General features: G+C 45.5%; 1 protein-coding gene across 2 annotated transcripts in view; it reads right to left on the bottom strand.

Annotated features, from left to right (window-relative positions):
- The window catches only part of KPNA3 (karyopherin subunit alpha 3), a 67,664-nt gene that overhangs the window by 38,217 nt on the left and 8,892 nt on the right, over positions 1-20,555 (bottom strand). For both annotated transcript variants that reach the window (XM_088469099.1, XM_088469100.1), the window contains exon 2: positions 2,052-2,096. In XM_088469099.1, the coding sequence (XP_088325225.1) occupies positions 2,052-2,096 (45 nt within the window). The remainder of the gene's footprint in view (positions 1-2,051; positions 2,097-20,555) is intronic.

The raw sequence follows: 20,555 nt of genomic DNA, 5'->3' as shown, positions 1-20,555 counted from the left end.
CTGTATGTATATATATATATATATATATATATATATATGAGTGACAGAGACGTAGATCTACACACACATCTTCAGAATATCACAGCTAATAGGGTGTACCTCATAGTACAAACCAAACAAATTGACTATATAGAGCCTTAACGTAATCCCATGTAATGGAAATAAATGCACTCAGAGTTGGAATACAGATATGATCCTTTTTCCAGCCAAAATATCTAAAATACAGCATGTCAAAGAGGTAGTGAAATCACATCTTCACTTAACAGCAGCACATAATACACTGCCTCCCCAGGCCCATTTACTTCTCAATCATTGGTGGATTAATTATTGCTCTACACAATACATGAGGGGCCGGGAGGCAGTGTATCATATGCTGCTGTTATGTGAAGTTGTGATTTTACTACATCTGACATGCTGTATTTTAGATGTTTTGCCTGGAAATATTAATGATCCGAATTATCGGCAGTGGCAATAGGCGACAGTTTACTTGGCTAGCTACACGGGTATGCCTCTGGCATAATAAATGTGCATATCTGTCATCCAAATCTGGTGAATTCACTTGTTTCCATTATGGTATATATACTTATATGGAATCGGTATGAAGTACCGACGGCTGAATAGCTGCCGGTTCTCACACCGACGCCGGAAGCCCAGCAGGAGGACATCCCGACAGGGGTACGTAAGCGCCCTAACCCTCCCCTCTCCCCCCACTAACCCTCCCTTTGTGGTGCCTAACCCTAACTTCCCTGGAGGGGGGAGAGGGGGGGCTAACCCTAACCCTCCCCCCCAGTGGTGTCAAACCTAACCCTAACTTCCCCATCCCCTAGCCTAACCCTAAGCCCCCCGGGGGTCCCGACGGCCGGCAATTCAGGCGGCGGTAAATTAACTGCATCCCATATATATTATATAGCAACCACTTACCAACTTTTCAGTTTTTAAGGAAAACAACAAACACAAAAGCAAATACACAAATCCATAAACAAACTGAAGGACAGATGTCTGCCAAGTAATACCGTGGTCAAATAAAGCGAGAGGCCTACTTATTAAACTCACTTTATACATGTTTGGTAATATATATATAATAATATAAACCCTGCTAACTGAATCGGCCATCAAAGGTAATTAAGGTAAAAATGTACATATTAAAAAAATATAAAGTTAACTTGCATGTAAAAGTATATCCCTATATATTACATGGACTACAAAATGTATATAAACAAAAGTACTCAAGTTACACCCAGTTTCTATCCACCTCTAATATTTGACATTGTAAAAACTTGCTTAATTATTAACACAGAAAACTTGGGGGGAAAGGGGGGGGGGGGGATACCACCCCCCCATAAAAAATAAGAAACTTGACACAAATCTGGTCGAAGTGATGGAACAACTGATGGCAAGCCTTGTATACAGTTGATTAAATTCATTTTTAGTAAAAATATGACCTTTCCCCTATACGATATTTGGCATGATTCAACGCCGGCCGCATGGATGGCGTTTCAAATCCCAGCAACGTCACAGAGGAGGAAATCCTGATCGTCCTAAAGGTAAGTATAAACTAATCTAATTCTACCCCCTAACCCTAACGTCCCCCCCCGAGTGCCTAACACTAACCCCCCTTTCCCCGCCGCCTAAACCCATGTCCCCCAGGGGGGTGCCTAACCCTAACCCTCCCTCCCCCTAGCCTAACCCTAACCTCCGGGGTGGGGGGGGGGTGCCTCTAACCCTAAGTCCCCCCCGGGAGCCCCTAATCTAACACTCCCCCCCCCCTGTGGCTGTCCGCGCCCGGCATAACTTCAATCAGGATGCCGGGCGTCTGTAAAATGACAGGTGTCTAGATTTAGACGCCTGTCATTTAACCCTCGCCGGGATTAAGTAGTTGGGAAGCCGGCTGTCGACATTGCGACGGCCGGCTTCCTAAACATATACCCCCCCTATACTACCCCCTATACTACTATAATTCTTGAGACACATCCAGCCTATATGCGGGGAACACAGTTGTGTCCTAATACACAGGTTAGGTATATGCCCTCTCAAAAATAACTAAGAATTACCTTTCGGAGCTCGATGGTCAATTCATTTCTGTGTCTTCTCATAGTCTAGAAAGAGATAAATCAAATATTAAATCTTTGAAATAACATTGCTGTGCAGTACTGTATTATGGTAGCTGCTCATTTATAGCTTAGTATAAGATGTATATGAATCATAAATGCATGCTGTGTTTAGATTTGGGCCCTATTCCTAAGACATTTCAATATGGTATGCAAATATTCCAATATCCAAAATACTCCTGGACCCAAGCATATTGGATATGGGAGACTCAACCTGTAGCACTAAAGCAAAAAGTGTTAATGAGTAGAAAGAACCATGAGAGCTTAACAGATCCCGCACAGTTTAATAAAAAAAAAGTGAAAAATATTTTAAAAACTACATATGCTTTTAAACTATTACCATATATATATATATATATATTTTTATTATACCTAGACAGGGACACATTTTGTGTTGCACCCTCATCTTAAAATGCAAATGCTGTTACCCCCACAAGTTAAATGGTGCAACTCCACTTGTCTCACATAGAATCTCTGCAGATGTGGCACAGCCATTTAAATTAACATCACAAAATGTGTTATTTGTTCTGATGTGGCTCAGGTGCTTTTGACCAAATTGGCCCTGTAAGATGTAGGAAACTAGACTGTACACTTATCGGTACAGGGAATGATCGGCCCCCATTGAAATGTAGGTTGACCGTAAAATGCATGGCTTAAGGTGCCTACACACATAGCGATGTGCTCACAATCCAACTATGTGTACGATTTCCCCCTGAACTCTCCCCGGGAAGCTCCCTTGCAGTCGTGGGCACGATTTGGTCTGAAAAAGCTGCCAATTTGACACAAGAGCCATCGTGCCTCCTAACCTATCCAGTGCATCGTGACTTGAGAATGTCAGATCTGCCCTACAGCACGGCAGATCTGAAGATGCGATGTGCGACCTGCGGGGATGCGCATCGCATCGTGATCTCACGATTTGGGCATATTTTACACGATCTGTCGTTCCAACCCATCGGAATTGAGGGTGCTGGTGGTATATGTTATAGAGCAGTGGTTCTCAAACTCGGTCCTCAGGACCCCACAGGTCACATTTTCCAGGTCACCTAGCAGGAGTACAGGTGTATTCATTACTCACTGACATATTATAAAAGATTCACAGGTGGAGCGAATTACTTCACTTGTGATTCTGTGAGGAGACCTGTAAAACATGCATTGTTTGGGGTCCTGAGAACAGAGTTTGAGAACCTGTGGCATAGAGTAAGAAAAGCCCATAAGGCATGTCACTTCATGATTGTCAGCTACTATTAAGCTTATTTTTCTTGGATGTACTGTTTCTTTAAGGTGAACTTACATTCCATTCAGTCAGATGTCCAATGAGACATAGATGACATTTAAAGAAGCAAGAATAGCTTTCGTTCACAGAATGATCATACCACTTCATGCTGACTATGCTGGGTCATAAATGTATTCCTAAAGTAAGCCTGTGGCTCTTAAGACGTGGAAACGCAACATGGCTGCATTGCAGGGGAGTTTAAATAGGAAATGAGCACCTTATTACGAGACCTGGGCGTCACATGGGCTGATCAGCTCCTTATGGCACGGGGCCTGGGAAGCGGCTGCATAGGTCAGGGTCAGTATGTTGGATAATAAAGAACTACCCACAAAAATATTTAGTTGTGAAGGAATTTAGTGCAATCCGCTGTGGATGTATTTCCTGTTTGTGTATATACACTGTGTATTTATAGTTACTTATATTCAAAAGGCATTTGTTTGCCCTCTAAAACATCAAATTAGTTTACATTGATTTGTACACAGTACATTAAAACACCTCTGAACATTAACCATACCCAAAGGTTAAATATAGTGGTTCTCTGAACTTCCAAAAGCTACAAAAATCAGAACAGAAATGTCTCAGCCCATTAGAGAGCACTAGCTTGGTTAAAAAGACAGTTAATGCTAAACATCAAGCATTAATGACCACACAACAATGTAGACCTGTGAAAACTGGTGCAGATGTGTAAAAAGATGCTATAATAATAATTAAAGAAATCAATATTATATACCTAGCAAGGTCTACAACTTGAAAAGGATAAAGATCATTTGAAAGGACCACTTGCATTGTTAAACTTTAATAGATTAAGCATAAAACAATTTATAGCTATACTGAAAAGTCACATCTCTGTAGGGCCTTTAGTGCTAGTAAAACTGCATACAAGAAAAGCAAAGGCATTGAATTAGTATTTTAGTAGAGTCCATAAACTATTCTAAAGCTGGGTACACACTAGACTGGCGTTCCTGCTAGGCTGTTTTAGCCACGACCTGTCAGTTTTCAAAAGGGCAGAATGTGCCCTGCCCTTACACCGGCAACCCACTAAAACAACCTCCTGGTTCCGTCTCCACCCGTGAGGGGCACAGTGTCCCATGGAGGGCAAAAATTGCGGTGCAGCGCTCACTGCTGGTGAAAAGATGCTGTGCGCACGTCATCTATTTACAGTGAGGTAAGAGCTTGGGGCCAGCCCAACATGTCTGCGGCCTGCGCTGCGCCGGGCCCTGAATGAACACTACTAGACAACAGGTCGACCAATCCCGCAGATCTGAGCGACAAATCGGGTACATCGCCTAGTGTGTACCCATTATATGCACACTTCCGCGGGTCGCTAGCGGCATCGCCCGTCGGCCCTGACTGATTTATGTACTTGCCGCATGCCGGGTTCCATCGCTGGCGATGTCGTGCTGGGTACACATCATCTAATGTGTACCCCCGAAGCTTTATAGTGTTTAGATGTTGAAACACATGAATAGAACAGGCAGGCTCTGAAAAACACTCCCGCAATGGGACGCAAGAAAAAAAACACCAACGGGTTGTATAACACTAGACAAAACGACTCTCTCAGATCAGTTTACATGCAGTGTAAGGGGGCAATTAAATTATTAGCGTTGGCGGCTCGGCTTACCTTGATAAAGCTCTTTAGCGAAACGCCACATCGGTCTGCGACGCACCCTACCACTCACTATGATCTAATCTAAATGTGATTTCTCCGATGATTCCTAACAAAACCCGAGTGTGTCGATCAATAACTGTATGAGAAGAACGGAGATTAGAACTCACGTTATACAACTGATTTGCATATATGTTTCCCATAAGTACTTTCATGGGGATCAAGACCCATCCTGTATAACATCAGCGTTATCTTCAGAATAATAAGCTTAATATCTGATTGTTAACAATTTGGGATAAATGGAATAATACAGGAGGGATACTAAACAACTGATATATACACACATATAGGATTATTGGTTGTGATTGCCATAATTATGTAAGCAATTGCAGAGCACTACCTACCAATTAACTATACTCATCTGTGTAAAAACAGGTTCTAAATGGTCTGGTGAAAACCTAAACACCCACTTATAGTTACTAATTATAATGAATGGGATGTGTGTGTTTGGTGAGATAAATTACGGCAATAATAAATCCTTTTTTGCTAATCAGAGTTTATCAATCAGTTATTCAGGCACATATAGCACTTTGGAGATATCCTGATTGGAGGGATATACATTATCCCTGAATAAAATAAGATTAAATACACTAGGATAAATGCTATATAAATATATAATAGCCTTGATTAAACATATGATTATGTGGAAGAGTAGGGGCGTTGCATATATTTTAATTCACTGATTTCTTTACTTTTTCATTTTAATTTTCACTGTTCAGTTGGTCTGAAATTATTAAACAATAATAAAAGTAATATTTTAGATATCTATTCTGAGTGCACCACTCTAGGCATTTCTTTTCTCTGTTTTTTCTAGCGTTGGCGGCTGTCAGCGATGGGTGCCCGATGAAGAAATTCAATTGTTGCTCCGTTAGGGCATTTATTGTAATAAAGGCAATAAAACAGGTCTCTTCCTATCAATCTCTTGGTCAAGTTACTATAAGGGCACAATTCTGTGCACTGTGTGGTGCAGTGTGAACTAGGGCACATCTAGGGTGTATAACATTAACAAAGGCACTACTGTGGGGAATAAAATGAACAACTGCTGTAGAGAGGCATCTCTGTAGAAGCATTGGGACGGGGGCCACTTCAGAATTTTACTATGAGCCCAACAAAGTTCTAGCTACACCCCTGAGCACAGATAACCAGTGGTAGAATTTGGTCATGTTCACACCTAGCAATAACTATGTATTCCATAATTAGGGTTACACAGATCACTGTCAGGTCTATAAATAGATTTTTGTATCAATTTTCCTCTATGTACTAACGTCAAAGTTACTTTAATGACTTAGACAGACATTGGCCAAATTAGCTCAGTGAGATCACAACAAAATAAATCTTTGTGGCATTGAGTACACAACTTTCATTCAGTTTCTTTTAATGCCTACCATATACAGCAATGAGAAAGCAGAAAACGCAGGCTGCATATTTTTAATCTTTGTAAGGAAGTCACATTTTGATACTTACACCGCAATGCAACAAAACCAATAAGTATGTACTGTCAATGTATTGTCCAGTGTAAATGGGGATAGCAATCCGTGTATTATCGTGTAGAGTAATTGATTCTAGTGTTTTATTCAACACTGTTGCATGGTGGTTAGCATTGCTGCTTCACAGAAATAGCGCCATGGGTTAAATTCCCACCTGGGCCCTATTGGTGTGGATGGGTGTGGTATATTAAAGTCGAAATTCAGAATCGGTATATCGAAAATGTGATTTTGCATACATTTTTCATCTTACCCTAACATAGGGTGTTGACCGGTGTGGAATTTGTATGTTTTCCCCATGTTTGAGTGGGTTTCCTTCCACATTCTGAAAGACACACTGGTAGTTTAATTCTGATTAAACAAAGTGTGTCCATTTTAATTGGGTATATGGATTGTATGCAGAGGTGGATTAAGGCTTTAGGGGGCCCGGGGCACTTAAGACAGGGGGGCCCTAGAGTCTAAAATTAAAATAATTTGTCATCAATCACTAGAGAGAGAATTACAGTACAATTCGGTGGTAAATATTAATATTAGATATAGCATATAGGTATCCTGTAGAAAGGAAAAAGCTTCACTCCACAGACTTTTAAAATAGTTAAAATCTGTTTAAATAGTTACCGATATTTCAAGACTTCTATGGGTCTTTTCCTCAGGGTACATCGGTATTTACACTAATTTAAAAGTATGTGGAGTGATGCTTCTTTCTTTCTACAGGATACTGTACCTATTTTATTGTACTAAAGTAGGAGTGCACTCCGGCATACAGTTTCTTTTCCAGAGTGCCAAACTTCACGTGTAAAAATAAACGTGACTTACCGATAACCTACATCTCCAACTCATTTAGCCAACTGAAGCCATGTCACTTTTGTCGCATCATAGGCATTGTATAACACAGCGCGGTTGCTGCATGCTGAAGAGCGATGCCTTCCACCCGCGGCACGCAAACCCCTGCGCACATGACCCATTGGTGTTAACCAATGGGCGCTTCAAAAGAGTGATGATAAATACACAATCTCGGTATAGAAACAGTGATAAGCACTCAAAAAAACCTGTATAATCCAGGCAGATATCTCAGACTATCTCGTCCAGGGGGTAAAATAATATAGGGACTTGGCCATAGGGACTCACAACCCCTTCTCCAATTATTGTGTTAAAGTACAAGCATATCACTTCTAGCTATATCAGATATATTATATACTGTATATATATATATATATATATATATATATATATATATATATATATATATATATATACACACATACACACACATATATATATATACATACACGCACACACAATATATATATATATATATATATATATAAATATATATATATATATCTGTACACACACATACACATGCAAAGCTATAGGACACAGTGCCTTTAATTAATTACATTTTATTTGGTAAGAAAGAAAAAAAAATGTTCAATACTGCCTTACTTTTTTCCACAGCCGCTCTCAGCTGCACCGCAGCATGTTCCACCCTCTCTGTCCCCATATGGAAGGAGCTGGATCCCCGACCGTAAATGTACCCCACTGACGTCACCGATACAAAAATGGAAGGGGTTTTATACTCTACCCTCTCCATATGCGGCTTTGTGTGTGGCGTGCCCGGCGCCCGCCCCCTCCTTCAATGTCCCGGCCTCTTCCCTGCAGCCTGCGCGCCATGTAGTCACTGAGAGCCGCAGGCTGCAGCTTGTCATCTCATTGGTCCACCGCCGGCCCAGCAACTCAGCACTGCTCTGCGGCTCCGGTGGGGACTGTTATGAATGTCTTAGACAGCGGCTGCTACAGCACTGGCTGCGCCTGCGCTGTGGATCGCGGGAACCGGTGTGATCAGTGGTGGGTGGCAGGGGGCCCTCTCCGAGAGGGGGGCCCGGGGGTACATGCCCCCCCCTTAATCCGGCCCTGATTGTATGCTCCACAGACAAGAACATATGCAAATATTCTCTGCAAATTCTCATATTAAGCACAGATTAATATGTAGGAGCTACAGCAGGTGCATAAATATTGGGACATTGACTGAATTTTCATATTTTGGCCTCTATTCACCACCACAATGGCTTTGAAATGAAACAAACAAGATGTGATTTAACCGCAGACTTTCAGATTTAATTTGAGGGTAATCACATCCAAATCAGGTGAACGGTGTAGGAATTACAACGGTTTCTATATGTGCCTCCCACTTTTTAAGGGGCCAAAAGTAATGGGACAAATTAAACAATCCTAAATCTATCTTTCACTTTTTAATACTTTGTTGCAAATCCTTTGCAGGCAATTACAGCCTGAAGTCTGGAACGCATAGACATCACCAGACGCTGGGTTTAATCCCTGGTGATGCTCTGCCAGGCCTCTACTGCAAATGTCTTCAATTCCTGCTTGTTCTTGGGGCATTTTACCTTCAGTTTTGTCTTCATCAAGTGAAATGCATGCTCAATAGGATTCAGGTCAGGGGATTGACTTGGCCATTGCATAACATTCCAATTTTTAGCCTTAAAAAACTCTTTGGTTGCTTTTGAAGTATGCTTTGGGTCATTGTCCATCTGCACTGTGAAGCGCCGTCCAATGAGTTCTGAAGCATTTGACTGAATATGAGCATATAATATTGCCCGAAACACTTCAGAATTCATTCTGCTGCTTTTGTCAGCAGTCACATCAATAAATACAAGGGAACCAGTTCCATTGGAAGCCATACATGCCCACGCCATGACACTACCACCACCATGCTTCACTGATGAGGTGATATGTTTTGGATCATGAGCAGTTACTTTCCTTCTCCATCCTCTTCTCTTCCCATCACTCTGGTCCAAGTTGATCTTTGTCTCATCTGTCCATAGGATGTTGTTCTAGAACTGTAATGGCTTTTTTAGATGTTGTTTGTCAAACTCTAATCTGGTCTTCCTGTTTTTGTGGCTTACCAATGGTTTACATCTTGTGGTGAACACTCTCTATTCACTCTTGTGAAGTCTTCTCTTCATTGTTGACTTTGACACATATACACCTACCTCCTGGAGAGTGTTCTTGATTTGGCCAACTGGTGTGAAGGGGTTTTTCTTTACCAGGGAAACAGTTCTTCTGTCATCCAACACAGTTGTTTTCCGTGGTCTTCCGGGTCTTTTGGTGTTGCTGAGCTCTCCGATGCGATCTTTCTTTTTAAGAATGTTCCAAACAGTTGATTTGGCCACACCTAATGTTTTTGCTATCTCTCTGATGGGTTTGTTTTGATTTTTCAGCCTAATGATGACTTAATTCACTGATAGTGACAGCTCTTTGGATCTCATATTGAGAGTCGACAGCAACTGATTCCAAATGCAAATGTCACACCTAGAATCAACTCCAGACCTTTTACTGCTTAATTGATAATGAAATAACGAGGGAATAGCCCACACCTGTCCATGAAATAACTTTTGAGTTGATAGTCTCATTACTTTTAGCCCCTTAAAAAGTGGGAGGCACATATAGAAACCGTTGTAATTCCTACACCGTTCACCTGATTTGGATGTAATTACCCTCAAATTAAATCTGAAAGTCTGCAGTTAAAGCACATCTTGTTTGTTTCATTTCAAAGTCATTGTGGTGGTGAATACAGGCCAAAATATGAAAATTCTGTCAATGTCCCAATATTTATGCACCTGACTGTATATAATATGAGATATGGTAAGAACTTACCCTTGTTATCTCTATTTCTACGAAGTCCATAGGGTTCCACAGGATACCTTGGGGTATAGGTGTGACGTCAGTCGCAGGGCACCAAAGAGTTAAGCTTTCAGCCTCCCAGGATGCACTAGGTCCCCCTCCTATACCCCGCCCCCGGGCCAAGGCACCTCAGTTAGTTACCAAGCCATAGGCCGGAGGAGAAGGAAGAGAGAGAACAAAGATCTGGACACATACAAGAATCACATTCTCACCAGAGGGAGACGGAAAACCGGTGACCAGAGCAAAGCCCATCTGCAGCACAGGTGCGACAGGGCGGGAGTCCTGTGGAACCCTATGGACTTCGTAGAAATAGAGATAACAAGGGTAAGTTCTTACCATATCTCATATTTTCTACTTCAGGGTCCATAGGGTATCCACAGGATACCTTGGGGATGTCCCAAAGCAGTATCCTTTAAGGGTGGGGACGCTCCTGTGCAGAAAGGAGAATCCGCCGCCCGAAGGAAGCATCCTGAGAGGCGAAGGTGTCAAACCTGTAACACCTCACGAAGGTATGGACAGAGGACCACGTAGCGGCCTTGCAGATCTGGACTGCAGAGGCACCACGTCGAGCTGCCCACGAAGGACCCACAGACCTAGTGGAATGAGCCTTCAGAGAAGGAAGAACCGGTAGGCCTTCATGAAGATAAGCTTCAGAAATAGCCATACGGATCCAGGCTGCCAAAGTTTGCTTTGAAGCAGGCCAACCCTTCTTACGGAAGCCATAGAGGACAAACAATGCGTCCGACTTCCCAAACGAAGAAGTGCGGTCAACATAAGTCCTTAAGGCCCGCACAACATCCAAAGAGGCCTCACTCACGGAAAGACTAGGTGAGTTAAAGGCCGGAACAACGATTTCCCCGTTAACATGAAACTGGGAAACAACTTTGGGAAGAAACTCGGGCCGAGTGCGGAGCACTGCCCTGTTCCCATGAAAAACCAAGAAAGGGGGTCTACAAGAAAGAGCCCCTAACTCAGAAACATGTCTGGCCGAAGCAATCGCCAGAAGAAAAACAGTCTTAGCTGTTAGCCATTTAAGATCCACTGAGCCCAGTGGTTCAAACGGCGGTCCTTGGAGAGCCCTCAGGACCACAGCCAAATCCCAAGGCGCCACAGGTAGAACAAAGGGCGGCTGAATGCGGACAACACCTTGCATAAAGGTGCGCACATCCGGGATTGTAGCAATCCTACGGTGAAACCAGACAGATAGGGCCGAAACCTGTACCTTCAAAGAAGCCAGGCGAAGCCCATGATCTAGTCCCGCTTGCAGGAAGGCGAGAATCCGAGACAGACGAAACTCCCGCGGTGCATAACCTATCGGCCGACACCACTGGAAAAACGTATGCCACACGCGATGGTATATCCTCGCGGAAGACGGTTTCCGAGCTCGCAACATGGTACACACCACAGAGCTGGAAAACCCCCGGGACCTCAGCATGGCCGTCTCAACAGCCACGCCGTCAAAGACAGCCACGTCAGGTCCGGGTGAAGACAAGGGCCCTGAGACAGAAGGTCCGGTCGTAGCGGCAACAGCAGAGGACTGTCCACGGATAGACCCTGTAGGTCTGAGAACCAGTGCCGTCTGGGCCACGCGGGAGCTATCAACAGGAGCGTCCCTCCTTCCTGTTTGAATTTCCGGATTACCCGTGGAAGGGAGACCGGAGGGAACAGGTATGCGAACCGGAACGTCCACCGGACGGACAGAGCATCCACCAGAGACGCCCCTTCGTCTCTTGTGCGAGACCCGTACAGCGGCAACTTGTTGTTGTGCCTGGACGCCATGAGGTCGATCTCTGGAAGACCCCACCTGTCCACCAGCAGTTGAAAAACGTCCGGGTGCAGGGACCATTCCCCCGGATGAACGTCCTGGCGACTTAGAAAGTCTGCCTCTTAATTGAGCACTCCCGAGATGAAGACCGCTGATATGGCCGGAAGATTGCGCTCCGCCCAAACCAGGATCCGAGAGACCTCTACGAGAGCCGCCCGACTGCGGGTTCCTCCTTGCCTGTTTATGTAGGCCACGGTGGTAGCGTTGTCCGACTGGACCTGCACCGGGTGACCCTGGAGAAACCGATGTGCCTGCTGGAGAGCATTGAAGACTGCACGGAGTTCCAAGATATTTATGGGAAGCTCCGCTTCTGTCGGCGTCCACCTGCCCTGGAACAAGTGTGGACCCGAAACCGCTCCCCAGCCCCGAAGACTGGCGTCCGTTGTCAACAGGATCCAATACGAGACCCAGAACTGACGTCCCTTGTTGAGGTGGGTCGTCTGTAACCACCAAGCAAGGGACAGGCGAACCTCCGGGGTGAGCACAATCATCTGGGACTTCAGAGACTGAGGCAGCCCGTTCCACTTGGACAGAATCAGGTGCTGCAGAGCTCTGGAGTGAAACTGGGCGTATTCCACCATGTCGAACACTGACACCATGGAGCCCAGTAACCTCATCGCCGAGTGTAGGAACACCCGGCGGCTGTGCAGACAACTGCACACCCTTGACTGTAAAGCAGAGATCTTGTCCTCCGTCACAAAGATCCTTTGCTGTCCCGAGTCCAATAAGGCTCCAAGATGCAGACTCCTCCGAGACGGGATTAGAGTGGACTTCTGCCAGTTGATTAGCCAGCCGTGCCGTTGCAGCAGTGCAATGGTCAGGTCCAAGTGGCGTAACAGGAGCTCTGGAGATCCTGCTACCAATAACAGGTCGTCCAAGTACGGCAACATGCGAACTCCCTGCAGCCGCAGAGAAGCCGCCATGACCGCCATCACCTTGGTGAAAACACGTGGTGCTGTCGCCAGGCCAAAAGGGAACGCCCGAAACTGGAAGTGGTCGCTGCGGATTGCAAACCTGAGGAACTGTTGATGGCGCAAAAGAATAGGGACATGCAGGTAAGCATCCTGTATGTCCAATGACACCATGTAGTCCCCAGGTTCCAGCGCCAGAATGATGGACCGTAGGGTCTCCATCCGAAACTTCGGAACCAGCAAAGACTTGTTGAGTGCTTTGAGGTTGAGAATCGGACGATACGACCCATTGGGTTTCTGTACCAAAAAAAAAAAAAATTTGAATAGAAACCCTGGCCCCTCTGGGACAATGGAACAGGCACTATAACTCCAGCCTGGAGCATAGTGTGCAATACCTTCCGCAGTTCCATAGCCTTGTTCCGGTCTGATGGTAGACCCGTGGTGAAGAATCGAGCCGGGGGTCTGTGCCGGAAGGAGAGGGCGTACCCGTGGGAGACCACTTCCAGAACCCAAAGGGAGGCCCGGACCGTCAGGCCGCAGGCTTGTCATCTGGCTTGGGGGCCGGACGTCTGGTACTCCATGCCTGTTTCCGGGGCTTGACCGATTTCTTAGGGCCAGCCTGTCGAGGAAACGACTGTGGTTTGGGCCTGCCCTGGGCCCTAGATGACCGAAAGGACGATGGTCCAGAACCAGAAGGAGCAGCGGCCGACGGGAGACAAGCAGATTTGGCTGCCGCCAGCGTGGCCACAATCTTATCCAGATCCGGACTGAAGAGAACTTCTCCGGTAAATGGCAACGCTTCCAGACCTTTCTTGGAATCTGCGTCCGCCTTCCAGGATCGCAGCCACAAGGTGCGACGAGCAGCTACCGCTGCTGAAGAAATTCTAGACACCAGAGTACTAATGTCTAGAGCCGCCTTGTTGATGTAGGTGGCCGAATCACGGAGATTGCCAATCAACTCCGCCTGTTCGGCCGGACAGTCGGATTCAAAAGAAGCCTCTAATGAATCCGCCCAGCGCTCCATCGCTCTGGCAACCCAGCAAATGGCCATAGCCGGCCGTGCTGCCCCCCCTGCAAGGGAATAAGCGGACTTCAGGCAGATTTCCACCTTGCGGTCCGTAGCATCCTTAAGGGAGGACATGGATGGCATCGGCAATGTGGCACTACGGACAAGACGGGTCACGTGAGAATCCACCTGTGGAGGGGATTCCCACTTAGCAAAATAATTATCCGCGAACGGATAAGCCACCGCCAGGCGTCTCTGCGGCTGGTATCTTTTGCCAGGTTGTTTCCACGCCTCCTCTAAATGGTCCACCAACTGACCCGAAAGAGGAAAGACTGTGGCATCGCCCTTCACATCTTTGAAAAAGGCATACTTAGATTTAGCCGCTGGGGGAACTTCGTCCTCAATCACCAAGGCTGTGCGGACCGCCCGAATAAGTCCAGGAATATATACTTTGGACTTAGCATCAGCGTCCTTAGTATGGAGAGGTTCCTGATCGTAAGGATCCAGAATCTCCCCATCATCCGACGTCCCTTCGTCATCCTCATAAGGAGCGGACAGGGACGCCACCGGCCTTTTATGAGGCCGCATCACAGACTCCCCTTGCAACACATCCGACAAGTGCTGTACAGAACTCGTCAGGGAGTTAACCCACGCTGGCTCCTGAGAACCCGGGAGCGGGGAAATAGGGAGACTGTGGGGTACCACCAATTGTCGTGGGAACCCCTGCATGGGTGACGACACCACAGACTGCTGGGACAAACCCATCGGAGTAAACGCGGGCTGCGGAGCTAACTGGCCCACTAAAGCTGTTAACGCCTGAGCGAAACAAGCCCAGGGCGGCTCCTGTACCGGTGCTGTAACCGTAATAGGCCGCGCCATGGACAAACACTGCCGGCAAAGGCCCTCCGCGCTACCCTCCCCCTCCGCTAACGGTACTTTGCACGTGGTACACTGTAGCCGAAGGGGAAAATCACTTTCAGACATGATGGCACCACGTATGTGACCTCTCTCACCAATTAAGTATTAAATAGGCGAGAGACCACCCTGCAGCACCGCACTGCAAGGGCTTTAGCAGAAAGAACAGGGACAGTAATAAAGCTGACAGTTTTGAGAAGATAAAGTTACAGGCAGCAGCGCTAGCACAGTCACATACAATGCAGAGAAATAACAATTCCTGCACTAACAGCGCTGATCACTCAACTACACAGACACAGGGCCTGGTAGGACACAGCGCTGCATACACAGACCTGAGCCACAGCGGAGGAGAGGTATGCGGGGGGACCCAGACCACGATTCTTCCTTCCAGGCTTCCAGCAGCATTCACCATGCGTTGCAGAGAAGATGGCCGCCGAGGAGCAGAGAGAAGCTGGCCTGGGGGAGGAGCGCTGACACAGGACCAGTCAGCACAGTGCAGAGAGGGCTGTGTGCAGCGGGGGAGGCGCCGGCTGTGAGACAGGGAAAGCGCGCTCCCCTGGCATGCATTTAACCCATGGGACGCAGCAGCGCTACCGCTCTGCTGCGGTCCGCTGTCCCAGGGGGTAGTGGAAGCGCAGGTTGGTCGCCTGGCTCCACGCTGCAGCCAGTCCCCAGGGAGCCCCCTGCCTGGGGACTTAGGACCATGTGATCAGCGGGGACCCACCGCGGGACCCCGCTGCTTACCTCTGTCCCCCTTGAATCCGGCCATGGTCCGGAGCATCTGGGGTCACCGCTAGCTGTGACCCCAGACGCCCACCAGCATCCCCGGATCAGTACCGGCGTTCTGGTACCGGCGGGTGTAGGGAAGACAGCATGGACGTCAGGACTGACTGTCCATGCTGTTCATCCAGATGTGCAGCCACAGCTGCATGAAGAAAAAGCTTCAGGGGCTCTTCTAGCCCCCACTCCAACAGGTGCACCCGACTCCGGCCGGGCACCAAACTAAACTGAGGTGCCTTGGCCCGGGGGCGGGGTATAGGAGGGGGACCTAGTGCATCCTGGGAGGCTGAAAGCTTAACTCTTTGGTGCCCTGCGACTGACGTCACACCTATACCCCAAGGTATCCTGTGGATACCCTATGGACCCTGAAGTAGAAAAAGGAAACCATAACTAATTATAATGTTAAACCATTATATCATACCAACAAGCATACAGATGTTGTCCTTATACATCTAGCCACCTTGCAGCTTAAAACAGCCCTTCTAGATGCGCCATGCCGTGGCATGAGTTAGTAGCGCAGAGCGTCTTTCCGTCAAATGAGTCTTATTCACACAGCAATGTGAACAGAACGCACAAGCAGCTTCTGCTGATTAAAATGATACGCAGCATGCCTATGTTCTCTGTGCGGGTGCAAAGCATGCGGATACACCGGCAGAACATAGGCATGCCGCATATCATTTTAATCAGCAGAAGCTGCTAATGCATTCTATTTGCATCATTGTGCGAATAAGACGAATTTGACAAGTCACATGGAAAGACGCCTGGCGCTACAGAGTCACACGGATCTCCCGCGTTACGTGTAGTGCGACTTATAGCACACGGAGGATAGATGTATGTGGACACATCTGTATTTTCAAAAATAATATGCTAAAATATCCAGAGTCGGCGCCGGCAAAATTCTGCGTCTGATCCGGATAGGAACTTTGTTCCAACTCCGGGTCAGACCCGGAATTTAGGTGGAAAAGGGGTATAAGAGAGGGACAAAACTTAATTCAGCCTGGCTTGCAACATAAGGTTGTCCACGGCAACCACAGGATGCCCTAGTAAAGGCAGCTAGTAGAACACGTAAGGAGTTAATTTACAAAACTATTTTTGTTTAGATGAAAGTGTACATAGGTCTTAAAAGAGGTCACACAATAGAACCTACAGGGGAAACAAAGTATTAATGCACACAACAGACGCCAGTCAGCAGGCCTGGAATATGAATACAAAAAACAGCTGAAAGAAATCTGTATACAGCATAGATACTAGGGGTGTGTGGTTGATCCCCACCCTTCTATAAAATGAACCACCAATAAACTGAGGCCACAGTGCATACTTGTTTACTTATGCCTTGTCTTTGGGTATAATTTTATTCTATTTTTGCTTTTTTTTCCCAAGGAAAATCTTTAGTAAAGATAACCAGTAAATTTACTTTAGCTAATGGAGACCTTAGATACGCTGAAGTATACTGAGCTAATTAGATTTGGCTCTTTACGGAAGTATTGTAATCTGGGACATTAGATAATTGCCTATGTAAATTTGGAAGGTGCAATTTGCTGGTGTCAGCAGAATGAAAGAATGGAACAGGGCAGGAAGCAAAAGGAATAACATGAACAGAGGGCAGGGCTACACAGAGGGAGAAGAACAGGAGACGACTGGTCTGTTTGGCTGCAATACAAAGGACTTTACCAATTTATTTCTAAAATAGGAAGCAATGATACAAAAACTAGGTTTTTCTAAACCTTTCCAGAGAAACGTGTAAGAATGTCACTATTGTGCATCAGTTCCTAGTGAAGTTATAGGCTGTGTTCTCACAAATGTGGCTTCAGCTCAGAAAACTCAGGCCCCTTCTGTGTGCAAGATAAATCTTCACTTAACAAGGAAATGGACAGGATCAGTCAAAGGGCAAATACCCATGAGTAAGTGTTGTGAAAAACATGGGAGGGATGTAATAGGTACTAATATAAATAGTGACAGCATAAAACATACAAGTTACATCAGCAAATACTGTATTTACTGCATTTTATTACTTTGTAACAGCAATGCAAACAGTTATGTGGCAGTGTCTGTCTGGTAAGGGAGCTTATTGGGACCACACAATTAACCAGCTAAGGGGATGTGTGCATAGTGGTGGGGTTTCTTCCACGTACATAAGTGTTTGTTAGGTGCTTTATTATACTCATTTACAGTTGTGTTTATTCCTCATGTATACCCAATGTTGGACAGATAAATAGCACATTATGGGCATGATACAGAGCAAAGCAAAAAAAAAAAAGGAGCAAGTTTGCACCCTGGCAAAAACATATTGCACTGCAGGCGGAGCAGATTTAAAACGCGCAGCGAGATTTACATTGTGCCCAAACTCAAATGTAGTTTGCAGTGTAAAACTAAAGAGGTCTAAAAGTGGTGGGCTACATACAAAAGCAGAAAGTGCATGCAAAAAATGTAATGCATCTTACATTGTAATATGGCTAGTCCAGGTGCAAAGTTACTTTTATTTATTTATTTTTGCTTTGCTCCCAACTGTGTATTTTAGGTCTGTCCATCAAGGAAAGGACAAAATGGGCAGGCTGCTTTTTTATGTGGACAAAATATGGCAGAAATACAAGCCTGATGTAATAATTAAAAATGTAAATAAAGACAAAATAGTTAATCTTTTGAAAAACTATGTATTAAACCCCCCCCAATCAATGAGAATTCAAAAGTGGGTAGCGCTAATAAGGGGATGTAGTTAGCAGACCGGCGGATGGCATGCTGCCAGTCTGAAAACCAGATGGTGGAAAGCCCGACACGGGACTTAAGAAAGGCTGTTTCACAGGGGCGCCGCATTCTGCCCTATTTCTAAAGGGCAGAAAGCACCCTGCTTATGTGCCCGGCATCCATTCGCGCTTGGGGGCTGCCCGGCACCCATTAAGTGCCGGGCGTGCCCCCAAGAGTGACGGAAAGGGGACATGTTATAAAGACAAGCTTCCTTTTCAGACGCGCGCCTTTCTCTAGGTCCGACACCCTGCTGGCGCCGGACCTAGAGTGAACACTATAATCTATTTTGCTGGGTCACTAATTCTCCCACCTGCATCCACAGACGACAACCCTCAAAGCATGAATTATTGGGGGTACCTGAGGGTTGGAGTGGAGAGCCACTATTCGAATAATTTAATGAACTAACAATATAATGCCTACATTCCAACAAGTCAGGAAGACTGGCGGGCCACAAAACTAGCAAACAAAACTGGCTGGGAAAACTGCTGTAAATCTTAGTCAAATACAAGTATGAGGTTTTAATGAATCCTATATATCCAAGCATTAAAGTTGTGTATCCACTACACGAGAGTGGAATGACTGCACCATTACAACATTGTAATCGTGCAATCGTTCATCATCCTGTGCAGTGGAGAATGTGCCCACACTGAACAAGATGTCACTCAGTGCAGGCACTCCCTCCCTCATCGCCCGAACATGCACAACCAGTCCATATCGACAGGTTGGCCTGCATGTCATAAACGACCAGCGGGAGCGCGCATCACTGGTCGTTTGCGACATTTTAATGCACGATATATGAATGATTAATGAGCGATTGAACAATAACGATGTCGTAATCCGTCAATTGCTCATTTTAATCGCCTAGTGGATACGTACCTTTTGTGGCTCCCAAGAACCGAAAAATTGTTATTGAAACATACATGCATAACAGGTCACGCATGATCGCATGCAGGCGCGGATAATGTAAACAAATAAAGGCTGCAGGTGTACTTCGGGGATCAGTCTTTAACCAGAGTAACGCCGGATATCCCAGCTAGTATAAAATATACTGCTTTTTATATACATATATCGGTTTTCTTAAAAATTATTTAATTCAATTTGCCACAGAAAACCTTCACCACCACTATTCTCCCCTCTCTCATGTAGATTAGAATTAGTGCTGTTGTTGGTATCAAATGGTCTACTTTTCTAGTGCAATTCAAAAAATAAAAGGAATCCAATTGGTACAATTACCTATAGAACAGTAAGGGGGGGAATTCAATTGGTTTTTTTGGGCGTCTTATCTAATGGGTGTCTCTTAGAGCAATTAAATAGTTTCTCCGATAGACGCCCATTAGTGTTTAAAGTGCCCAGAAGCACCAGGTTTAGACGCTCAAAATGGCTAAATTCCTAACTTTGGCGCCCAAACGACGGACTTCGCACACATTTTCTCGCACCTCAGGAGGCTGCGAGAAAAACAATTGTGTCTGCCGCAGCTAATGGGAGTCTATCAGACAAACAAATTAAATGATCTGATAAATGCCAAAAACAAACAACTGAATTCCCTCCTTTATGTTCCCCCATTATGATTAACCAAGCATGACATATGCACAGCAAGACATAACAACTGACATTACACAGCAGTGACCGATATATACTAGTATGAAACATACAAACAGCACCCAGCATTTAACATTACAGAGTCACAGTGTGTGTCGTTTCCATACTTTGCACCTGAAGCCATCAGACCTGAAAAGTTTATGGTTTTTCAGAACCCTAAAGTCAAAGAGGTTCACTGGCTGTGGTTTGTACTCTGGAACCCCAGTGTTCGTGTGCTCTTGTACTGGGACACCAAAAAGTTGGTTAACAATATTTCACACTAACAGTTATGGTACCCAAAAAATAAATAAATAAAAAAAATTCTAGTGCTGCAGATGGAGTCCCCAATCCACAGATGGCACAAAAGCAAACATTTACCCTGCACGCTCAAGTCACATTAAACATAAGAGGACCAAGCTTCTGGCTGGCACAATTTCGTTGTGTGGTCATGTACACAACTGCAAAGGATGGGGCCTGCAAGAACAGGCACGAGATAAAAGTAGGACATGAAGAAACAACTAAAAGTTAAAAAATGATGTCGATTTACAGATTACATGATCTGCCT

Source organism: Taudactylus pleione, unplaced genomic scaffold (assembly GCF_031769625.1).
Source record: "Taudactylus pleione unplaced genomic scaffold, aTauple2 ptg000089l, whole genome shotgun sequence".
In the NCBI taxonomy this organism is placed as follows: domain Eukaryota; kingdom Metazoa; phylum Chordata; class Amphibia; order Anura; family Myobatrachidae; genus Taudactylus; species Taudactylus pleione.
This window is presented reverse-complemented; position numbering and strand designations above follow the sequence as displayed.